This window comes from Onychomys torridus, chromosome X (assembly GCF_903995425.1).
Source record: "Onychomys torridus chromosome X, mOncTor1.1, whole genome shotgun sequence".
Lineage (NCBI taxonomy): Eukaryota > Metazoa > Chordata > Mammalia > Rodentia > Cricetidae > Onychomys > Onychomys torridus.
Window position 1 is genome coordinate 50,050,734 of NC_050466.1, and position 21,160 is coordinate 50,071,893.

A 21,160-nucleotide genomic window follows, 5' to 3' on the forward strand; every position below is an offset into this window, starting at 1 on the left:
ATCCCTCCCTCTACACACACACACACACACACACACACACACACACACACACACACAGAGGTTTTTCTGCACCATAAAATTTTCAAACCTAGATTTACTGACCACCCCAAACCACCCAAACCAGAAGTGTTGATGGTAACATCTGGTGATTTCCACCTAAGACTAAGCAAATATTTATCAGAGGCAAAGTGATTTCAGCAGGTTCTTAACAAAACAAGACTTCAATATTGTATGGAGTAATCTTATAAGCATGGCTGCTTCTGGTGTTTCACCATATCACTATGAGGTGTGATTAAACTGCATGGACCTGGACCAAGGGATTAGTGTAGCAATAGCACCTATCTCATGACCATAGAGCTGGATTGAGTCTCAGTGGTCAGACCACTCAAGTCCTTCTTTCATTTTGGAGAATAATGCTTTTGTGCGTGCCTGAGAGTGTGCGTGTGCGTGTGCGTGTGCGTGTGCGTGTGTGTGTGTGTGTGTGTGTGTGTGTGTGTAACACTCTCCCAAGGATATTTTTCCCATTTCCAGGGGCCAGGTAAATTTCTCAAGTATATCTCTTGATATTCCCTCTAAGATTTCTCAGAACACTATGAAAAAGAATGGTGGCATGCATGCCCTAACACATGGCTTAACTAATCAGATGTTCTCTATCACTTTAATTGAAATATTACCAAATGAAAACAATACTCAGTGAAAAGTATGTCTAGAACTATAATGAAAATACTGTTTCTTTCTCTTTCATGTTGGGTAAAGAGTCATTCAAAACTATGTTTTCACATAGGATCCATTTTGGATTACTATAACTGATCTCATTCACTAGAGATACTCTCTTCTAGTATTTTCTAATGATGTTAAGAAGTGAAAAGTTGGGGTTGGGCATTTAGCTCAGTGGTAGAGTACTTGCCTAGCAAGCAAAAGGCCCTGGGTTCGATCCTCAGCTCAAAAAAAAAAAGAAGTGAAAAGTTTAGGGCACCAGAGTGGGTATCAAAGTCAAGAATATAGTACTTACTGTGTGTAAGACTAATCAATGAAAGTATTCCAGCACAAGTACAATTCATAAAGGGTTTTAATAAACAGCCACTAAACATTGCACCAAAGCATTTTGAAATACAATTTCTACAGAGAGGCAAAGGTCAAGGTTCCATTCTAAATTCCTTAAGACAACCATTAACAGCCCCCCAACCCCCATTCCTACACATCCACAAGACTATACTCTTCTAGTCATAAATTTACCTACAGACACAGTCTTAAGAATAATGGGACTGGCATGCATTATCCCAACAATGGCAAGGAAGCAAGGGATAAGGAAAGGATGAATGAAAAGGCAACCAACAGCTAATGACACACCCCTTAGAAGCTTTGTTCAGTGGGTGGGCAGAGAATCTGCTTGTGGTGCTACTTGTGGCTTTACTTTGGACCTTCTGGATACTCTGGACTAGTTGAGCTATTCAGATCCAAAGTGGCTGGGGCTGTTATATTAAACAGTCTCATTTCTTCAAGTCATTACTACTAGAAGCGATCTTGGGTAATGCACTGTTACCTTTTAAAGACCTTTATAGTGTTAAACTGTCTTTATGACCCAGAGGGCCCACTGTGGCTGTGCTCATTCTAAGTTAAGAATGGCCCTGGCTTCTCAGTTATTCCTTCATTTTGGCCTTTGGAAATGGGCGTAGGATATTTCTTTATTAAAGACATCTCTAAGAACTCCAGGCAAATTATTCAAACTTCTGGGACTACCTTATAAAAATTGTGTGTTTATGTCTGTTCTTTTTGCTTACATTTAATAACAAACTGAGATTAAATGGCCTCTAATACATTATAAAATTGGTAACAAAGTTAATGATTTAACTGACTCAAAAATAAGTAGAGATATTTGTATGAATCTGCAATTCACCCCTCATTGCAATCAGCATCCAAAGTAGGTAAGAAGTCCTTGACATAATGGGAGCAAATTGACTGAGCCTGAAAGAGGAGCATGATATATACAGTGTAGAAGGAAAAGTTTTGCTTTCTCCTGTTTGTGGCCCTTTCTTTTGATGCAGATTTCAGTCTTCAAACATTACCAACCATCTTATTCCATTGCATTGGCAGGGAGGTGAGTTTCTTAGATTCCCCATCTTTGAACAAGTCTTATATAGGCATTTGATCTAGATCATTTTGTGTGTATAAGTAATTTTTTAATTTGACTTAAAAGTGTCTGTTCATTTTTTTTTTCCTGAAGAGTTTGCAGGTAGCCATGAATCCACAATAAGCAATACTCAGCTAGCTATAAGGGACTCAGTGTTGTTGAAGCTTTCCTGAAGGAAACATATATTAAGATGCTACTTCTTGAAAGGCTGGCTGAAACTAGAGTAGATCGATCTCTCTCTCTCTCTCTCTCTCTCTCTCTCTCTCTCTCTCTCTCTCTCTCTCTCTCTCTCTGTCTCCACTAACTTCCAAGGCAAGGAACTATTTAGGGGTCACTTCGGAAGTTTGCACAGGCTTCTTCCCATTCTACCAGTTCATATATCTAGTAGGCCTTGCTGGAGGGATGGGAGGGGCCAGATTGATAAGATTATGTGAGATAGCTGGGCCTAACTCCATAGTGAGTCAGAATCATCCAATGCAGACTACTTAATATGCTCCTGGATCTCAACACCCTGGACCTCATACAGCCAAGGTTTCCATTAAAAAAAGTAGAGTCTCCTGTCCCTTCTTTGTTGGGCAGAGTGAAATTAAACACATGCAGTGTCCTCATCAGGGGGAGACTGGTACACTAAGATAAGCAACTGGACAAATGGCAGTGATTGGCTCAATCCAAGCAATGTTCAAAGGATAAGTCATTTTTCTGTTGTTACACTTTCACTGAAGTTCATAAATATGAATTGAGAAAGTGATTACACTCAGTTTGGAACAGGATTAAAAAGAAGAATCATGAAACACATGAAGGGAACCCTGGGTTTTGGGTGTTTGGATGCTTCATGGGTTATACAGTGGTTGCTATGCCACCACAATTATCTACTGTTTGCGGATCATGCCTTTGATAGCCGATTCCCGGTTTACATATGTAGCCCAATAGACAAGATTGAATATGGCAAAAAGCACAGGAAAGATGATACGGGAAATTTTGTCAACCTTGCTGACACTGTTGTAGGTCTTGGTCTCAGCAGGGCTGTCCTGAACATAAGTGACCTTAGGCGAAGCAATGACTGTTGGAGTTGAAGAAGCACTGGGAACAGCACCCTTGGAGATGGTGGAGAACTCAGCATCCTTGGCCAGGTTCATAGGATAGGTGGTTCCCACGATGTTGAAAGTGGTGCTCGTTTTCTTTGTTGGGGCTGCTGGTGTTTTCTTCTAGAGCCAGAAAAAAAGGGGGGTGGAGAATAAAATAAAAGATGATGAATTCATTGCACAAAGTACTTTTGGAGAGTGCAGGGAGAAAGATGTATGAGGGGCATTTAAGAACCTACTAAGTAGTAGGTTTGTATATAGAGAGGTTTTCTATTTGGAAAACAGAAAACCTGCATGCACCATTTGAACTGTCCTAGTCAATCCCAACTGTTACCTTGAGAATAGAGTCTCAATCAAGGGATTGCCCACATCAGGTTTTTTGTTTTGTTTTGTTTTGTTTTGTTTTTTAATGTCTGTGGGGACTTTTCTTGATTGTTTGTTGATGTAGATGGGTCTAGATAACTGTGGGCATGACTATTCTTTAGGCAGGTGGTACTAGACTTTATAAGAAAGCTATCTAAGCATGGGCCTTCAGATTAGCCAGCAAGCAGCATTCCTGTGAAGTTTCTATTTCAAGTTCTTGCTTGAGTCCCTGCCCTAGCTTCCCTCAATGATGAGACTATGGCGTAGTAATGTAAACCAAATCAACTCTTTCCTCTTGCTTTTAGTCAGTGTTTTATCACAGCAACAGAAAGGAAACTAGAAAATTCTAGCTAAGTGTCATTGGATAAATCACTCCTCCTTTGTGAGCTTCAGTTTCTTCATTTGTAAACTGAAGGTGAAAATAGCTGGCAGATTATTGAGAGGATGAGAGGAGAGAATGGCAGTGGGAATTACTAGGAAATGTGAGATTTTATAGAGTGCATGATTTCTTCCTTCACAATAACCATATGAAGTAGGTGACATTATTCACACTTAATATGTAAGTAAGCTTCAGATTAAATGGCAGAACACATACTACCAATCTGAGTTCCTGACTTTTGTCCATAGATACACTGTGCTGCTTTCTATAGCACAAGATACTCTTGGTTACCCGAGGGGAAAAAATCCAAAAATGCTGCTGCCATCAAGGGGCACACCTCCTGTGAAGAAGAGAGCTTGGTGAATCTGCAAAGTCATTCTGTCTTAAAGATCATAATAGATACTATGGAATGTTTACATGCATTATCACAACAGCATGCTGTCCTCATGCACTATAAAGGTGCTTAGCAAAATAGGGGATATGCAAATGGTTTCCACTCTTTCCAGGCTGCTAGCAGGAGCCACAGCCTCCCCCACAGAGCTGACAAAATGACCTCTTCTGATACAGCAAAAGTAAAGACAGCAGGAAGCTTGCTATGGCATTGCCCTTTGGGAGAATTTTCTCCCAACATAAACTATCCTCAAAACATAGTAAAAAGTGCCCCCTTCTTTCCACATAAAAGTGCTCATGTATATGTGATGCTACATTGGGGTTGCCAATGCTTAGGTCTGGATTAGAACAGAGATGCTGCATGGCATGTTGACCAAAGGAGCAAGCTAGATCCTAACTGCAGCCCAAGGCAGTGGCCTAATTCAGTATGTAAATACTCTTCCCATGTCTTCCCTCCAGCTCTTCTTCAGATACCTCAGTCTCTTTCTTTTTTCTTCTCAGAATTATCTTCTTTACTCTCCCAGTTCCTTACTTGTTTCCTTACTAAGTTTCTCTGTTCCTGATTTCTTTTATAGCTCCTTTATCTTCATCTCCCTTTTCTTCCTCTGAAGTTAAATCACAGTACCATTTCCTTTCCTGATCCAAATAATAACCTTTGTACATTTATTGAATATCAATAGGGCCAAAACATATGCTAGATATTTAGGGTTAAGTGGAAAAATTAGAATTTATACTTCAGTCCCTTTCTCCCAAGGTGTTCACAGCCTATTGTTGAAGAGAACCCTGTGAACACATGATTGTCATAATGTGTAACCTGGGTCCTGTTTTGAGTAAAGTGTTATCAGAGTGCCTGCAGGTGTGGAAAAGGCAGTTCAAGGAAGGCTGTGAGATTTCCAGTCTGAGTTGAACAGTAAAAAAATAACCCAATTTAAAAATGGTCCTCTTGTGGGGTTTCCAACAGTGGGAGGAGGGGCTATCTCTGACTCTTTTGGTACTCTAGTCCTCATACTGGGTCACCCTGCCCATTCTTAATATATGGGAGGGGGTGCTTAGTCTCACTGCAACTTGAAATGGCATGTTTTGTTAATATCCATGGGAGGCCTGACCTTTCCTGAACAAAGGAGGAGTAGATTTGGGGGATAGAAAGAGAGAGGGTGGGGGCAAGGGACTGGGAGGAGAGGAGGGAGAGGAAACTATGGGCAAGATGAAAAATAAATAAAAAAAAATAGTTGAGCAGGAGTCACCAAATGATAATGCAGCAAAGGTCAGTGCACAGGCCTAGAACACTGATGGGGGATGGCAAGTAGTCTGCATGGCTGAATCACAGTAAGCACAACAAACAAGTTGTAATGACTGAAGGTACAGATAGAAAAGGCCAGATTTTGGGGCCAACCCCTGTGATTGGATTGGTGACTACCCTGTTGTTGCAGAGATCCTTCACCCAGTGACTGGGTGGAGGCAGGTTCAGTGACCCATAACCAAACATTGGGCTCAGGGGACCCCTGCTGAGGAGAGGATAGAGGGATTGTAGGAGCCAGGGGTGTCAGGGACATCAGAGAAAAGCCCACACAAAAGACTAGCCTGGTTCATGCTGGATTGCCTTGCTCAGCCTGAATACAGGGGCATGTACTTGGTCTTATGCTGTGTTTTGCTGATGCCCATGGGAGACCTGCCTTTTTCTGAGTAAGAAGGAGGGGTGGATTAGGAGAGGGGACAGAGGGGTGGTGGGCTAGGGAGTGGGAGGAGTGAGGGTAGGCTGTGGTCAGGATGTAAAATAAATAATTAATTTTAAAAAAGAAAATGCCAAATCTTAAAAGGCCTTGTATACCCGCTTCTGCCTGCATATGTTGACATCAGCGTTCTCAGTCATGGGCAGGGAGTGTTGGAAATGAAGGGTGGGAGAATGTGCAAGATAAGGGAGTGTTCATTTAAGTAAATAAACAGTCTGACTAATAGAACATTTCAAAAACAATACTTTTCTTCTTTGTTAGAAGATTGTAGTCACATTGTTACAAACAGAAGGGGTACAGAACTCAAAGCCTTCTACGAACCTTATAAATACTTTAAATACTACATGAGGCTCATTTATAATTAGCAAGTTCATTGTGTGAATCGAGTCCTGCTGTTAAATGTCTTTGCTATTAAATAAAATAGTGCTTTACTTGTTTGCCTGCTTATTAACTTGCTTAGTCATTTTTTCATGGTTAGACAAAAAAAAAGCCAAACAAAAAAATAGAAACTGAAGAAAACTTTACACTGACTTTGCTAAAAGCTTTTGCATATCATTTCATTTAGTCAACTTATAAGCTGGTTATGACTAGGTCTTTGAAACAATCACTTGGGACAACAAACACTTTCTTTACATCCACAGCCACTTTATGTTCTATAAGTGAAGAGAAGCAGCAGGTGTTTTAATCACAGACTATTTAAATAGTAAAGTAAAATTACCTTTTAGTTTCTCACATCATTTCCAATATGACATTTTAATCACTACTACATTCCTATCTGTATTGTCAACAAAAGGATATGAAACTGAATGTTACTGCATAGAGCAGGATGCAGACAAGTTGTTCTTTAATGAGTAGAGAATTTTAAGCTTTAGAGATGAAAGGTATTCTTGAGGTTAACTGTAAGTGTGCTTAAAATTATTGAATTACACACTTAATTGTTTGAAAATACATGGGTAGGAAGGAGATAAGAAGTAAGGGTGAGAGTAATCAGAATGCATTGTATACATGTATAAAATTATCAAAAGATAAATTTAATTAATAAAAATAGCAAATTTTACCATAATTTAAATGTCATACATCTATATGTGATAGTTTTAATTGTAAACTTGGCACAAAATGGAATGGCTTGGGAAGATAAACTCAATGAGAGATTTTCTACATCAGGTTACTCCATGGGCAATCTGTGGATGATTGTCCATTTTGTTAATTGATATTGGAATACCCACCATAAAAGTGGGTGGCACCATTCTCTAGGCTTGAGTCCTAAACTGTTTTACAGTACAGAAAATTAACTGAGCAGTAGGTATGCATGCATTCATTTCTCCCTGCTTTTGACTGTGGATACAATGGGACGGGCAGCTTCAAGATTTTGTCCCTTTACTATCCTCCAGTGCTGGGCTGTAACCTGAAATTGTGAACTAACTAGGACATACACCTGCATTTATTTAAGTAACAACATGAATCATATTGCTCTAATTAGAACTACCTAATGTTAACTACATATGCTATGTTGCTTATGATAGTTACTTTACATAATACATTTGTATATGAAAAAATCATATAATGAATCTAAGACCTTGCTCTCAGAAAAATCAAAGAGAGAACTTAGAAAGAAAGATTAACTACAACAAGAGACAATTTGGGGATGGGGAAATAGTTCAGTGAGACCACAGTTAATCCTGCTACCACTCATGTGAAAACTGGGTGTGGCCGTTCACAAACAAGACTGAAATCCTAGTTCTGGGAGGCCTGGCAGACAGTCTATTTGAATTGGTAATGTATTGGGTCAGTGATAGACTCTGTCTCAAAAACTGAGGTAAAGAATGATAGAGGAAGGCAGATCAACTTATAGGGATCAGTTAATCCTACAGAAAGGAAAGAAAATTCAGATGGAAGGCCAGCTTCCTAAAAGAATGAGAGTTATCTAAAGCATATGTGGGAAATTATCCAGGTTCAAGTCACAGCTTAGAAGGGAAGAATGGAAGAGATTCAGATACTACCAGTGTTTTGAGGAGAAGAAAGAAACACAAGAAACTGAGGTAAGTGTCATTTGGTGGTTTTCATACTCCCTAGAAAGAGGGTAAAATAAATACTTAAAATTTAAATTAAGAGGCTAAGGATATGGCTCAGTGGTTTAAGAAGCTAACTATATTTACAGAAGACCCAAGTTCAGTTCCCAGTACTCAAATCAAGCAGTTAGTTTACAACTGCCTGTAACTCTAGCTCCAGGGAAACCAATACCCTCTGCAGTGCAGGTCTCCACCAGCAGTGCACACACATGTGTACACACACACACACACACACACACACACACACACACACACATACACACACAATCAAAAATAAAATAAATCGTTAAAAATATTTAAATTTGATTTTTATAAGAAATAGAACTGAATACTGAAAAAGAGAAGGCCTGCAAATACTGAATGAAGGACCAGCAGAATTTAAGTAGATAAGCTCCTAACCTTTACTAACCTGTTAATAGATATTTTTTTCAGCAAAAACAAAAACAAAAATCTCCCTTGTACTTCAGTACCCACTGAAATGATGAGGGAGTCCATGGGTGCTGATAAGTGACTGTAATAATACATTATTGCAACTATACTGGATAAAGAAACAAAAAATAGAGAAATCAGATTTTGAGAGACTTCAAATTATTGAATTACTAAATATTTCAAAATTGTCTGTTATATGACATCCCTAGAATGCACCAGAGAAGAGTAAAACAGGATCTCTGTCCTCAAGTTCACATTCCACTGAAAGGAACATGTAATAGAAATGTAATCAAACACATAGACCAATGTCAGGTAATGGCAACTAGAGTTGAAATACATAAGGCAGATCAGTGTAGAGTAGGATAGTGAATGCTAGCTAGAAAAAGTATCTTTAAGAAGGTGATCCAAGACCTGAATAAGAAATAACAAACTCTCAAAAGATCTGAGTAACTAAAGTTCAGGGAAGAATGGTGATCACAAAGCATCTTGTGGTTGAAATGGGAGTGATGTATTCAAGGGTCATAGACAATGTTACTATGGGTTGAGAATAGTCAATGAAAAGTTTAAAGACGGGATTGCGAAACTAAGTATAATGATACATGACAGAAAACCCCACCTACCTTTGAGATTTGAGTAATAGGATGACTAGCTGAATGTCATCCTGGGCAACATAGCAATATTCCAGTCCCAGAAAAAGGGAAGTAACATGAAGCACATGCATGTGTGTGTGTGTGTGTGTGTGTGTGTGTGTGTGTGTGTGTGTGTGTATGTATGGATATGTGTGTGTCTGAGCATTCTTAACTCAGAATCAATTTTTTGCTAAGCTTTCATGTATTAGAACTAATTCTTGGAATTGAATTTATATTTGCTCTTGTCTGTTCATTTTAGCCTGTCCTTTCAAACTTTATACATTCTCTCTGATTATTTCAAAAGTTAATCATCTCCTAACAACCATATGGATTTGAATCTTCTACCTTATATTTCTTCATTTGTGCCTCAGTGGACAACATACTGAGAAATTAGAGTAAAAGAGAATCCTGTGAATTATCCCTAGGAGCCTCTGTTTAGGTCAGGTCAATGTCAGTCCACCAATGAATTCTTTTTTACTTTAATTGGCCAACCGTTATATCAGCCTAAATGTACTACTTAATGTGTTTTCTAGGACATAATAGAAAGTTAATCAATGGAGCTGAAACAATGGCTCACCATTTAAGATGACTTACTGTTCTTGCAGAGGACCTAGGTTCAATTCTCAGCACCCAGAAAATAGCTCACAATTCTAATCACTGGGGATCTGATGCTCCCTTCTAGCCTCTAGAAAGCACGGTATACATTAATCTACTTACAGGCATTCAGGGAAAACAGTCACAGACATAAAATAAAAATAAAATAATTGTTTAATTTAATAAGGTATCTTGAAAAACTCTATACCATTTCCTGTCCTATCAGTTCATTAAACATTTATTAGAGGTCAATTTGTCATAATTTGTCCTTAGTGAATTTAAACTATATCTGCTGTGGATATTGTTCTGTATACTGTGAATGTGTTGCTTGGTTGATAAAATGCTGATTGGCCAGTAGCCAGGCAGGAGGCATAGGCAGGATATGCAGACAAGGAGAATTATGGGAGTGCTGGAAGGCTGAGGCAGAAGATGCCCCCCCCCCCCCCCCCCCCACCCCACCCCGTCCAGGGACCAACAATGTAATGGCACATAGCTAAAGCCATGGAACACATGGTGACATATAGATTAACAGAAATGGGCTGAGTTTAAATGTAAGAGCTACTCAGTGGTTAGCCTGAGCTAATGACCAAGCAGTTTTAATTAGTATAAGCCTATGCGTGTTTATTTGGGTCCAAGCAGCTGCACGAATGGTGGGTGAGAGAGATTTATCCTGACCGTAAGCTGAGCAGGACCAGAGAAACTTCAGTTAAATATATCAGTTACTGATATAATTTCTCTGAAAATATCTATTTAACAATATATTCTGGAAAATTTTACTTATGAGACCTGGGACATCTTTATTCTATGGAACCAACCAAAAAACAATAATGCCTTTTTGGGCTTTGTTTCATTTTATTTTCTCTTTTTATAGTGCTGAACTTCAAGCTTAGGACCTTGATGTTCAAGATGAAAAAACATTCTACCACAGAGTTATAATCACAAGCCTAAAGCTTCACCTTTTGTGAAAGTAGAATTTTATAACCTTGATACCAAAACACACTAGACATCAGATCAGGGTGATGAAGACACTTAAAATGTCTGTTGCTTTAGGGTTCTGGCCCAAAATAGAATTTCAACAAGTGGTTAGCATAGCTTAGGAGGAGAAACAAATTATCCTTATCTTTAAGCACAATCAATTTTATATTGGTAGTAATAACATCCCAGGATTAAGTTTGATCACTACATATTGTCAAAGAATGGAAAATTAGGGTCATAGCTCTAAATGGGCACATGGAGGTATATGCACACATGCACACGCACATTTATAATATAGAGTGCTTTCCAGTGAGCAAGGGAAACTTCTTGCTGCTTAGAAGCAGAATCATTACAAGTGATACTCTCCAGGAGAATTTATATAGACAGAAAATGATGCTGAAATTATAAAGATTACAACTCACTTTCAAGTGCTCCGCCCTGTTCTAATTATCCTCTGAGTCACTTACTAAAAGGATGTTGTCATACATAATAGGAAGTAAAGAATTGCTCTATTGAAACTTAAAGTAATAACTAAAGCAAAATGTGCTGCAAGTTGGAGGAAGATGAGCAATAAAGATTGTTGGAGAATACACAAGAGAAACATGAAAGGCATGAAAACAAGTTGTAAAAGATCATGAAATTAATGTAAGACAATTAGGGCTGGAGGGATGGCTCAGTCTGTAAACTGGCTGCTATGCAAACATGAGGACCTGAGTTTTATCTCCAAAATCCATGTAAAAAGACAGAGATGGAATCAAATGTGATACCAGTACTAAGGAGGTAAAGAAAGAAGATTATTAGGGCTCACTGGCCAGTAAATCTAGCCAAATTGGTGAATTGAGTGAGAGACTCTGTCTCCAAAGGTAAGGTGTATAAGTGATTGAAGAAGATGCCACAAAATGAAGGTAAATAGGAATTGTTGACAATTGTGAGAGACACAGAAAATAGGCTTGGAAAAATGCCAATAAAATTAAATTAAAAATAATAAAGAGTTTAAAATTATTAGAGAAGAAATGGTAGATATAGAAGATGACAGAAATCTCTATGTTACACATAATTGGTACTTCTAGGAAAAGAGCAGAACAAATCTGTGATATCAAAGCTATCCTTAGACATTAAAGACCAAGATTTTACAGCTTTTAAAGAAAATGTCTATTAATTTTATATCTAGCTATTTTGCTGATTTTTTTTATCAGCAGTAAGGGTTTCGTGGTAGAGTCTCCAGGGACTTTTAAATATAAAACTATATCATCTGCAAATATACTTTGAATTTCCTATTTTCATTTTTTATTTTTCCTTTGATCTCCTTCACTTGTCAAATTGCTCTAGCATAGACCAAGTATTATGTTAAACAGGAGAAAGGAGAGTAGGCATTCTTATTTTAGTGAAAATTATTTGATGTTTTCTCTAATCATGATAATGTTGGATGGGAGCTTCCTATATATTGTCTACACTGAGTTGAGATATGTCCCCTATATCTCTAGTCTCTTTAGGACTTTTATCATGGTGAATGTCAGATTTTTGGCAAAGGCATTTCTGAATCTAATGATATGGTAATATATTGTTTTTTCCCTTTAGTTTATTTAAGTGGTAAATTACATTTACTGATTTACATACATTGAGCAATCTCTGCATCACTGGGATAAAGCCTACCTGAACACAGTAGATAATCTTTATGAAATTATTTAAATTAGGTATATAAGTGTTGTGGGATAAGATAATCATTTTGTACACTGTGAAGATGTGTCTTTGTTTTACCTCACTTGTTTAAGGTACCTTCTGATTGGTTTAATAAAGAGCTGATGGCAAATAGCTAGGCAGGAGAGGATAGGTGGGACTTGTGGAGAAAGAGAACATGGGGGAAATTTTTTGAGAGGCAAGGAATTCACCAGTGAGACATAGAGAGGAAGTGGGATGAATGCAATGAGAAGAGGTAATGAGCCACATGGCAGAATATAGATTAATATAAACAGGTAATTTAAGTTTTAAGAGCTAGTTGGAAACAAGGCGAAGCTAAGGCCAAACTTTTGTACTTAACAAGAACTCTCGGTGTCATTATTAGAGAATTGAGGTTCAAATAAAGTCCTACTATAATTGGTGTCAAATGTGGAGGTGTATATATCTAAGCACGGGGCCTGTAAGAAGCTGGCAAGCTACTCAGCAGGAGACTAGGTAGAAACACCTTCTGTATTACAGGTTCACCAACTTTCCAGAGCTGGGGCAGGTGAATGTGGCTCCCAGCCAGTGTCTGCAAGTAGAAGGCATATATTTGTTTATATATATACATATACATATATATATTAAAGATATATATGATATCTTTAAAAGTTGATGTGTATTCAGAAAAAAAAAGAATAAGACACTAATGAGGACAATGAGAAGCTAGCATCTCAGCTGCTAGCTGAGATGGTTTAGCCTCACAGACTACTCTAGTCAGGATTTCAGACAAGCCCTACACTTTCCCATTACACAGAAACTGGACAACAGATAATACAGCTAGCTCTCCAAGAACTTGGCCATTATCCCAACTTTCTCAGAGTTCCCTAAAAATGGCATCACCCACAGACAACATAGAGTAATTTTAAAAACATGATGCCCACATTCTCAAGAGGTGGAATGGGTAGTTTTTGGTCATTCAGTAGGTTATAGATGTTTGTCACTGTTTAGGTGGGTTAGTTGCAAGTTGTTATTGGTCATGGTCAGGGAGAAAACTAAACAAAGGAGATTAAATTAAGGAAGTTTTTTCCTTTCTTTCTCTTTCCACTATCCTTCTTTTTCTTCCTATCTAGTGAAAAATGGAGGGGGGGATGATAGGATAAAAGCATAGATTATTGAATCTATGTTTAAACTAAAAAGCAACTACTAGCCTCAAATATTTTACATTGGAATGAATTTCTGTATATTGATCCAAATTTAATGTTACTTTTGTAACAGCATACTGTATCACACATATGCGCCTCATTTAAAGTTGCAATGTAAAGTTTTAGTCCTTAAAAGCTACTAATACAAATGGATAATTAATATAAAAATCAAACTTGTAGTAAGGGCTTAGAGGTAGACAGAAATAAGCTTTATTTCACCTCATGTATTTTAGATAAGTGGTCTTCAAACACTTCAGAGATCTACATAATATGACATTTAAGATGTTTTAATAACATAAGGCTTTTTACAACAATGAGACATGTCTGCTCCTTGCAGCACCAATCTATTTTTAAAAAGATGGATGTCAGAGGAACTCTACATGGAATTTGCTTCAAATGTTGCAAAGCTAGTCACTGGGCAAGAAACTGAGCTTGCCTTGACTGCTGACAGTAAGTTATCCAAATTAGACAAGCAAGACTCAAAGGAAGTTGACTGCCAAACTCTGCAAAGACAAGGTAGGCCATTCCTTCAAAAGTTCTGCTTCATAGGAAAGTATCTCAGATATTCTGAGCCTGTGGGCTGAAGATGGATGCTTAAATGTTGCAGAAGTACTTTGGTTGATTGTTCAGGCAGCCAAATGTCTCTGTCATTTATGTTGTTTTTGAAGTTGCTTGCTTTGTACTTCCTGTTTACTAAGGTAATATATATCCTTCTCAGTTCTCTGAAGGGGTTGAAGACTAGATAGTTATAGTTTTACAGGTTTCCTGGTTATCAGATTCAGAAAAGAAACTCACAAAAGGCTGTAAATTTTATAAAGGTTGAGAGACTTAAAAGCTTAAGTTTTTATCTAAGAAAATATTTTAAGGTTTGAAAAGGCATTTTTAGGATGGTAATACAAATTATGATAGAAAATGGATGAGGTATAAAACTTTGAACTCACCAAGATAGGATAGATAATAGAATATTTTCTTCAAAGTTGCCAAATACAAATGGACTGGACATTGTGAATGTAATTCTTAACTAATAATTATTCTTATTGCATATAGCTTTACTGTGTTGGAGTTAAAACAGTTTTTATTTAGACAAATAGGGGAAATGTTGTCAGATAATCTTTTGTACACTGTAAAGATATGTCTCTGTGTCTCTGTTTTACCTTACCTGTCTAAGGCACCTTCTGATTGGTTTAATAAAGAGTTAAATGGCCAATAGCTAGGCAAGAAAAGATAAGTGGGACTTCCAGAGAGAGAGAGAGAGAGGAACTTGGGGGAAGAATCTGAGAGGTAGATTATTTGCCAGCAAGATGTAGAGGAAGTGGGACACAAAGTATTGAGGAAAGGTAATGAGCCATGTGGCAAACCACATTAATGTGTGTGTGTGTGTGTGTGTGTGTGTGTGTGCGTGTGTGTGTGTGTGTGTGTGTGTGTGTGTATGTGTTCATTTAAATTCCAAGAGCCAGTTGCGAATAAGACTAAGCTAAGGCCAAGCTTTCATACTTAATAAGAAATTTCTGTGTCATTATTTGGGAGCTGGTGGTCCAAAGAAACTCTGCCTATATCTAAGAATTTTATTAAGTTTTTTTCTTGCATCAATGTTCACCAGAGATTTTGGTCTATAATTTTCTCCTTATTTTTGCATTGGACCTTTGATTTTGTTATCAGGTTAATAGTGGCTTTAGAAAAAGAATTTGGAAATGTTCCTTTCCTATTTTGAAAAAGACCACACACCCAAGAGTATTTGGCAATACAAATTGATCTTGAAGAGTTTAAAAACAACAGGATACAAAAATGTTAGGTGGATGGGTAATGGCAAGCATATTTGGGAAGAACTAGGGGAAGGGGGTGAATATGATCAAAACACATTGCATGAAACTCTCAGAGCACTAATGAAGTCCATTGGAAGACCATGTAGTGTACAGCAAGTGGATTTCACAAATGAAAAGTATATTTACATGAAAATCTATACCATAAAACAAAGTATTCTATAGTATGAGAAGTTTCCAGGTTGGCTCTATTTCTGGATAACACCATTCAGTTCCAGCACTGAGAACAGCAATTGAATCCTACAAAGTCTTATAGAAAGAGGATATGAAAAACAAACTTAACACCACCACAAGTATAATTCAATACAAAGACATTTGATGGGTATTTTGCACATGCAAGAAAGTGGGAAATACAGTTCCAATGAGACCTTTAAAAAATTCTAAACAATAGCTTTGAGATAACTAAGAAATTAATGGAAAATAGATATATTGACTTTTGAGACAATATCATAATTAAATGTAAAACTATGACTAAATACCAATAGAAATTTTGGTTGCATAAAGTGATATTAATATAAAACTTGACAAGGCTTCAATATTACTAGTACAAAGTTGAGCAAGAAATAGAGAAGAAAGTGTGAGAAGTAGGATAAGTACGCCAATTTTCTTACATTTTGTAGATGAGGTTAACATTCTTGGATAATAATTGACAGATCAATATATAAAAGGGTCAATGTTAAAGATATAATAACTAGAGACACCACAATAATAAAATAAACAAAAAATCTTATGGTAGAGTAGATGGAGGAACTATAGACATAGTTTTTCTTCATTTACACTAAAGTTAATAAGTTCTGTTTAGGTAAGTAATTATAGTCTGTTTCAAAGATTGCTAACTTAACATTCTGATCTACAAAATACATGTTTTTACCCCAGCTTGAAAAGGCTTCAGCACCATTTCTCTTTTCTATGATTCTTTAAAGGGTAATTTTTGAATTATATTTCCAGTCCTTTTAAGAATATTATATAATGTACATTTAGGTCTAGATACCTCAACTCATTCAAACTATTTAGTGATGATATATATGATCTCATTCATGGCTAATTACTATTGATCCACTGAGTTTATCATGTCTCTATAGCTACCTATTTAGCCAGTATTTCTTCAGCTTTCATTCTTATTCAGATGCTGTGCCAAGATGAAGATAAAGCCACAATAGTCATGATGTTCATAACTTCGTAAAGAGGCAAATGAGTACTCTTAATACAACTAAATTATTTTAATATCAGAGTACTCACACACAGGAAAGCCCAATCTGTCTCCATGGTTCCTAATAGGCTTCACAAATAAAGTAATATTTTAGTTGGGTTTGGAAGAATGAGTAAGTCTTAGCAGAAAGAGAAAAACAGAGCATTTCATGTAGAGAACACAAAATTCACAAAGACTTGGAATTAATGATAAGCACTTCATTTTGACTGGAATGTGAATGTTCCAGAGAGGGAGGTAAAAGTGGTCTTGGAGACTGTTCTTCAGATTTAAATAAGACTCCAAGCTTCTGGGTAGGTTTCTAAATAGCAATATCCCAAGAGTCTAGCAGTACCATATTTATATTTGACCCAATGCAAGATATGAGCCCTATATGCTATTAGCCTTTGTTTCATAGTCCCTAGTTGAACTCCAGGTTGCCAAGAAACACTCCAGTTGAGAACTGGATTGATGACCCCAGTGAATAGCACATAGCCCTGCTCAGTTCTTCTGAGCTACAGGCTATTCACTTCTGGTCCCAATACAGATCTCTCAGGAAGTGCTTCCCAGCTTTTCCTTTGCAGTAACTCACCTTCATCTCCAAGGCTTCTGGTACCTTCTTGCCTTCCCAAGCCCAACTCCGCTTGGTGAAGTAGTTGACTGTGGCAAATTCAATCAGTGCAGAAAATACAAAGGCATAACAGACGGCTATGAACCAGTCCATGGCCGTCGCGTATGCCACTTTAGGTAAGGAGTTTCTGGCACTGATACTCAAGGTGGTCATAGTGAGAACAGTGGTGACACCTATGGAGAGAAAAGTCAAGAACCAGTTGCAACTAGAAGACACTGGCAGTGTACTTGATGGAGTCACCAACTTCCCACCTGATAGGAAGTGCTTCACCTCACTTGGTAAGGCCCCTTAACTTGTGTTGTCTGTGGAGTAACCTGATGTACTTTTCTGTAATAAACTATACTTCCCCTTTGCTTCCAACTGCCATAAGAATTAGATTCTTTAGTGAAGTACCTTTATAGCTGTCCCCTTGCCTCTGACTAAGCATTTCTGCTGAAGAATGGGTAGCCCATTTTGTTGTAAGAGAGTTTCTAAATGAGAAAAACTTACTTTTGAGCTTTAAGCTAAATCTGCTTCCTCTAATGATCAGCCTATTAATGGATCTCAATGTTCTTTATGTGACCCATCTGGAAGAGAAAATGTACTCCCTCATCTCCAGGATAGGCGTATAGAGACCTAAGAATAGCCTTTTCAACTCCAGAGTGCTGAAGATCAGTGTTTGTCTCATGTCCTCCTTTTGCTAACCTTTCTCTCAGTCCTGGTAGTTTTCTTTTGACAAGCCTGAAACTGAGGCCATGATTCAGGGCACAGGTCTGAGTTCAGTCTGGTTTCCACTTCTCTTTTTTTGTGATGTTCTTCTAACAAGGCAACAAACTACTATAGAACATGTTTCTATAACTGTATCAAGTTCTCGATCTCAACTAAGCTTTCTGGGAAATCAAAACTATTCCAAAAGCTGTGTCTTACAGGCTTTTGTAGAACTAGACCTTTTTTGGCTTCCACTTACTCATTTTGTAGCTTGGTATTTCCTTTAATCCTTCTATGCCTTTTTTTTTTTTCTTTTTGGTTTTTCGAGACAGGGTTTCTTTGTGTAGCTTTTTGTCTTTCCTGGAACTCACTTGGTAGCCCAGGCTGGCCTTGAACTCACAGAGATCCGCCTGCCTCTGCCTCCCAAGTGCTTGGATTAAAGGCATGCGCAACCACTGCCCAGCCCCTCTGTGCCTTCTTTCTCCCCATCTGTGAGTATCAGATAACCTGGGAATTACATATTTCCAAACTCAATCAGCTTTGAAGAAGAAATTATCACAATCTTTCTGATTGTTGTAAGGCTGAAGAGGATGAGAAATCTGTGCATGGGTCAAATGAGTTATAGAATGAAATGCTGATGGAGTGAGATGCTACAGAGTAAGGCAACAAGAGGAGTCACTAGCTCTATTAACTCTATTGAGAGAATAAGCTTTGTGAGTGTCCACCCTGGTACTTCTTCTCCTGCCTTGCTTCTTTGAATTCCTTACTTACACATTTGCTGTATACATGAAAATCTAGACTGGAGAAGAATTTGCAACAAAGACCCTAAAGGTACATCTTTGCAGAAACTTAGCATCAGAGCTGAGTATCAAAATCACAGCTTAAGCAATGTGAGGATCAAGTACAATATTAGTACTTATAAACAAAAAAACTAATAATAGACCCAAACTTCATCAACCTTAATATACAAAGAAAGGAGTTTATGAGTGATATAGACATAGTACTCACTCATGTATGAAGTCCTCAGAAAAATTAAATTGAGAAAAAGAAAGTAGAGCCTTATGGGAAAAATAAGCCATCTCATTCATAGCTATGAATAAATGCATGGTTCACCTGAGCACATCTATAGCAATGGTACTGTACCATAAGTGTTCTGTGTCTTATCTCAATGAAGAGTTTTTGAGCTTTAGCCTTTGAGACTTAATTAGACCTGTCACTTTATGGAGAGCTCTTAGCTGGTCAGAGTTACAGGGTCTCTCAATCAAACATTCTGTATACTTCATAGAGTATCTCAGCTTTTAAAAAGGGAAACAGCCTAACAGTGATTCTGTTTTAAGACTCCTCTAGAAAGCTCTTCTTCAAGGACTATGGTAGAACTGACTGACCCCTTTGTTTCCTATGAGTACTTTTAGTACACTTACTTATTAAGATGTGTTTGTTCTACCAAACTGCATAATGAAGGGAACTGACATGACTACTTCTCATAGATTCTTCTATGTCCCTAACACTCCCTCCTTGCTCTCAGCCCCACATCCAGTTTCATGTCATTATGTGTCTGGATACATTCATTTAGTGTAATTGTTTGGGTTTATTCATGTTTCATACATCTTGAGAGTAATCTTGATTTCAGAGTGATTCCATAGATTTAGTGTAACCTAATTTGTTCATCTATTCACTTATTAGTGGGCATCTGGATGTTTCTAATACTCAACACACAATAAAAGAGGCATTAAGTATTGATTTAAGTATACATTCATTTCTATTCATAAATAACTAGGGATGGAACTGCAAAATTATATGGTATAAATATGCTTAAGTTTATATGACATTGTCAGATTTATTAAAGTAGTTGTACATTTAACAGTCCCAGAAGATATACACAATTCTCAGTCACTATGTATCCTTGATTTATGAAAATTTAATGCTAATTGATATTTTGTTCATTAATAATGAAAATATGAAGAATATTTTTTATTTTTCCATATCAATTTACATAGATTACATTAGACCACAGTATTTTCTTTATAGATCATTGGTATTATTTGTAATTTAATGTAGAGTCACCAGGACTCATTCATTTATTATTTTTATTAATAATTTCAACCTTCTTTCTAGGATAATTTTTCTTTCATTTAGTGAACAGCCATAAGTATTTCTTTTCTTTTTTGTCTTTTGAGACAGGGTTTCTCTGTGTAACAGCTCTGGCTGTCCTGAAACTCACTCTGTAGACCAGGCTGGCTTCAAACTCAGAGATCCACCCACCTCTGTCTCTTAAATGCTGGGATTAAAGGCATGTACCACTACTGGGCATTGGTGGCCATTGGTATTTCATTCAGAGAAAGTCTAATGATAATAATCACAAATTTGCATTCTTTCAGCTTATCTTGCTGGGGTTTATATATTTCCTTCTATTTGTAACTTTATATCCTTCTTTATATAGGGCTAGTTTTAGGCTATTATCTCTTCAAAATTGTCTCAACCATTCTTTCATTTCCGTCATTCTACTGTGTTATGCCTTCTCAGTGAATCTCATGCCATTTTTCTCTGTTCATTTCATTTTTGTCTTTTTAGGTATTTTCTTTTTATCTATCTTTCTTTTATATTTTATTTTGTTTAGATAACATTTTTCATTTATTATACATACAGACTACAGTTTCCCCTCCCTCCTATCGGCCTCTCCTGCTCCCCTCCTCCATTTCCATTCAGAAAGCAGCAGGCCTTCCATGGGCTTGAACAAAGCATGGCACATTAAGTTGAGGCAGGTCCTAGCTTCTCCCCTTGAGTCAAGGCTGGGCAAGGTAATCTAGCATGGGGAACAGGTTCCCAAAGCCAGCTAAGTGCCAGGGACAGGTCCTGATCTCACTGCTAGGACTCTTACAAAGAGACCATGCCACACAACTGTCACATATATGCAGAGGGCCTATGTTGGTCCCATGTAGGATCCCGAACTGTTGGTCCAGAGTCCATGTGCTCCCATGATCTATCTTTCAATTCAGGGCTAACAGCTAGCTCAATTGGTAGAGCATGAGACTCTAAATCTCAGGATCATGGGTTTGTGACCCATGTTGGGTGCCTGATGTTATTCAAATCTTAGATATTCTTTTAATAATAAAACAAACCCAGAGCCAGATAACAGGGTGAAAGCTGAAATATCAGAGAAGCAGAGTAGCCAGCCACTAGTTCTTACCTCTATGAAATCCTCAG

The 21,160-nt window shown here is 37.5% G+C and overlaps 1 protein-coding gene across 2 annotated transcripts in view; it reads right to left on the reverse strand.

The window, feature by feature from the left end:
* Positions 1–1,051: 1,051 nt before the first annotated feature.
* The window catches only part of Gabra3 (gamma-aminobutyric acid type A receptor subunit alpha3), a 250,595-nt gene continuing 230,486 nt past the window's right edge, over positions 1,052–21,160 (reverse strand). For both annotated transcript variants that reach the window (XM_036174563.1, XM_036174562.1), the window contains 2 exons: positions 17,231–17,442; positions 1,052–3,336 (listed from right to left, as the gene is read on the reverse strand). In XM_036174563.1, coding sequence (XP_036030456.1) covers positions 3,001–3,336; positions 17,231–17,442 — 548 coding nt within the window. In that variant the 3' untranslated portion in view covers positions 1,052–3,000. The remainder of the gene's footprint in view (positions 3,337–17,230; positions 17,443–21,160) is intronic.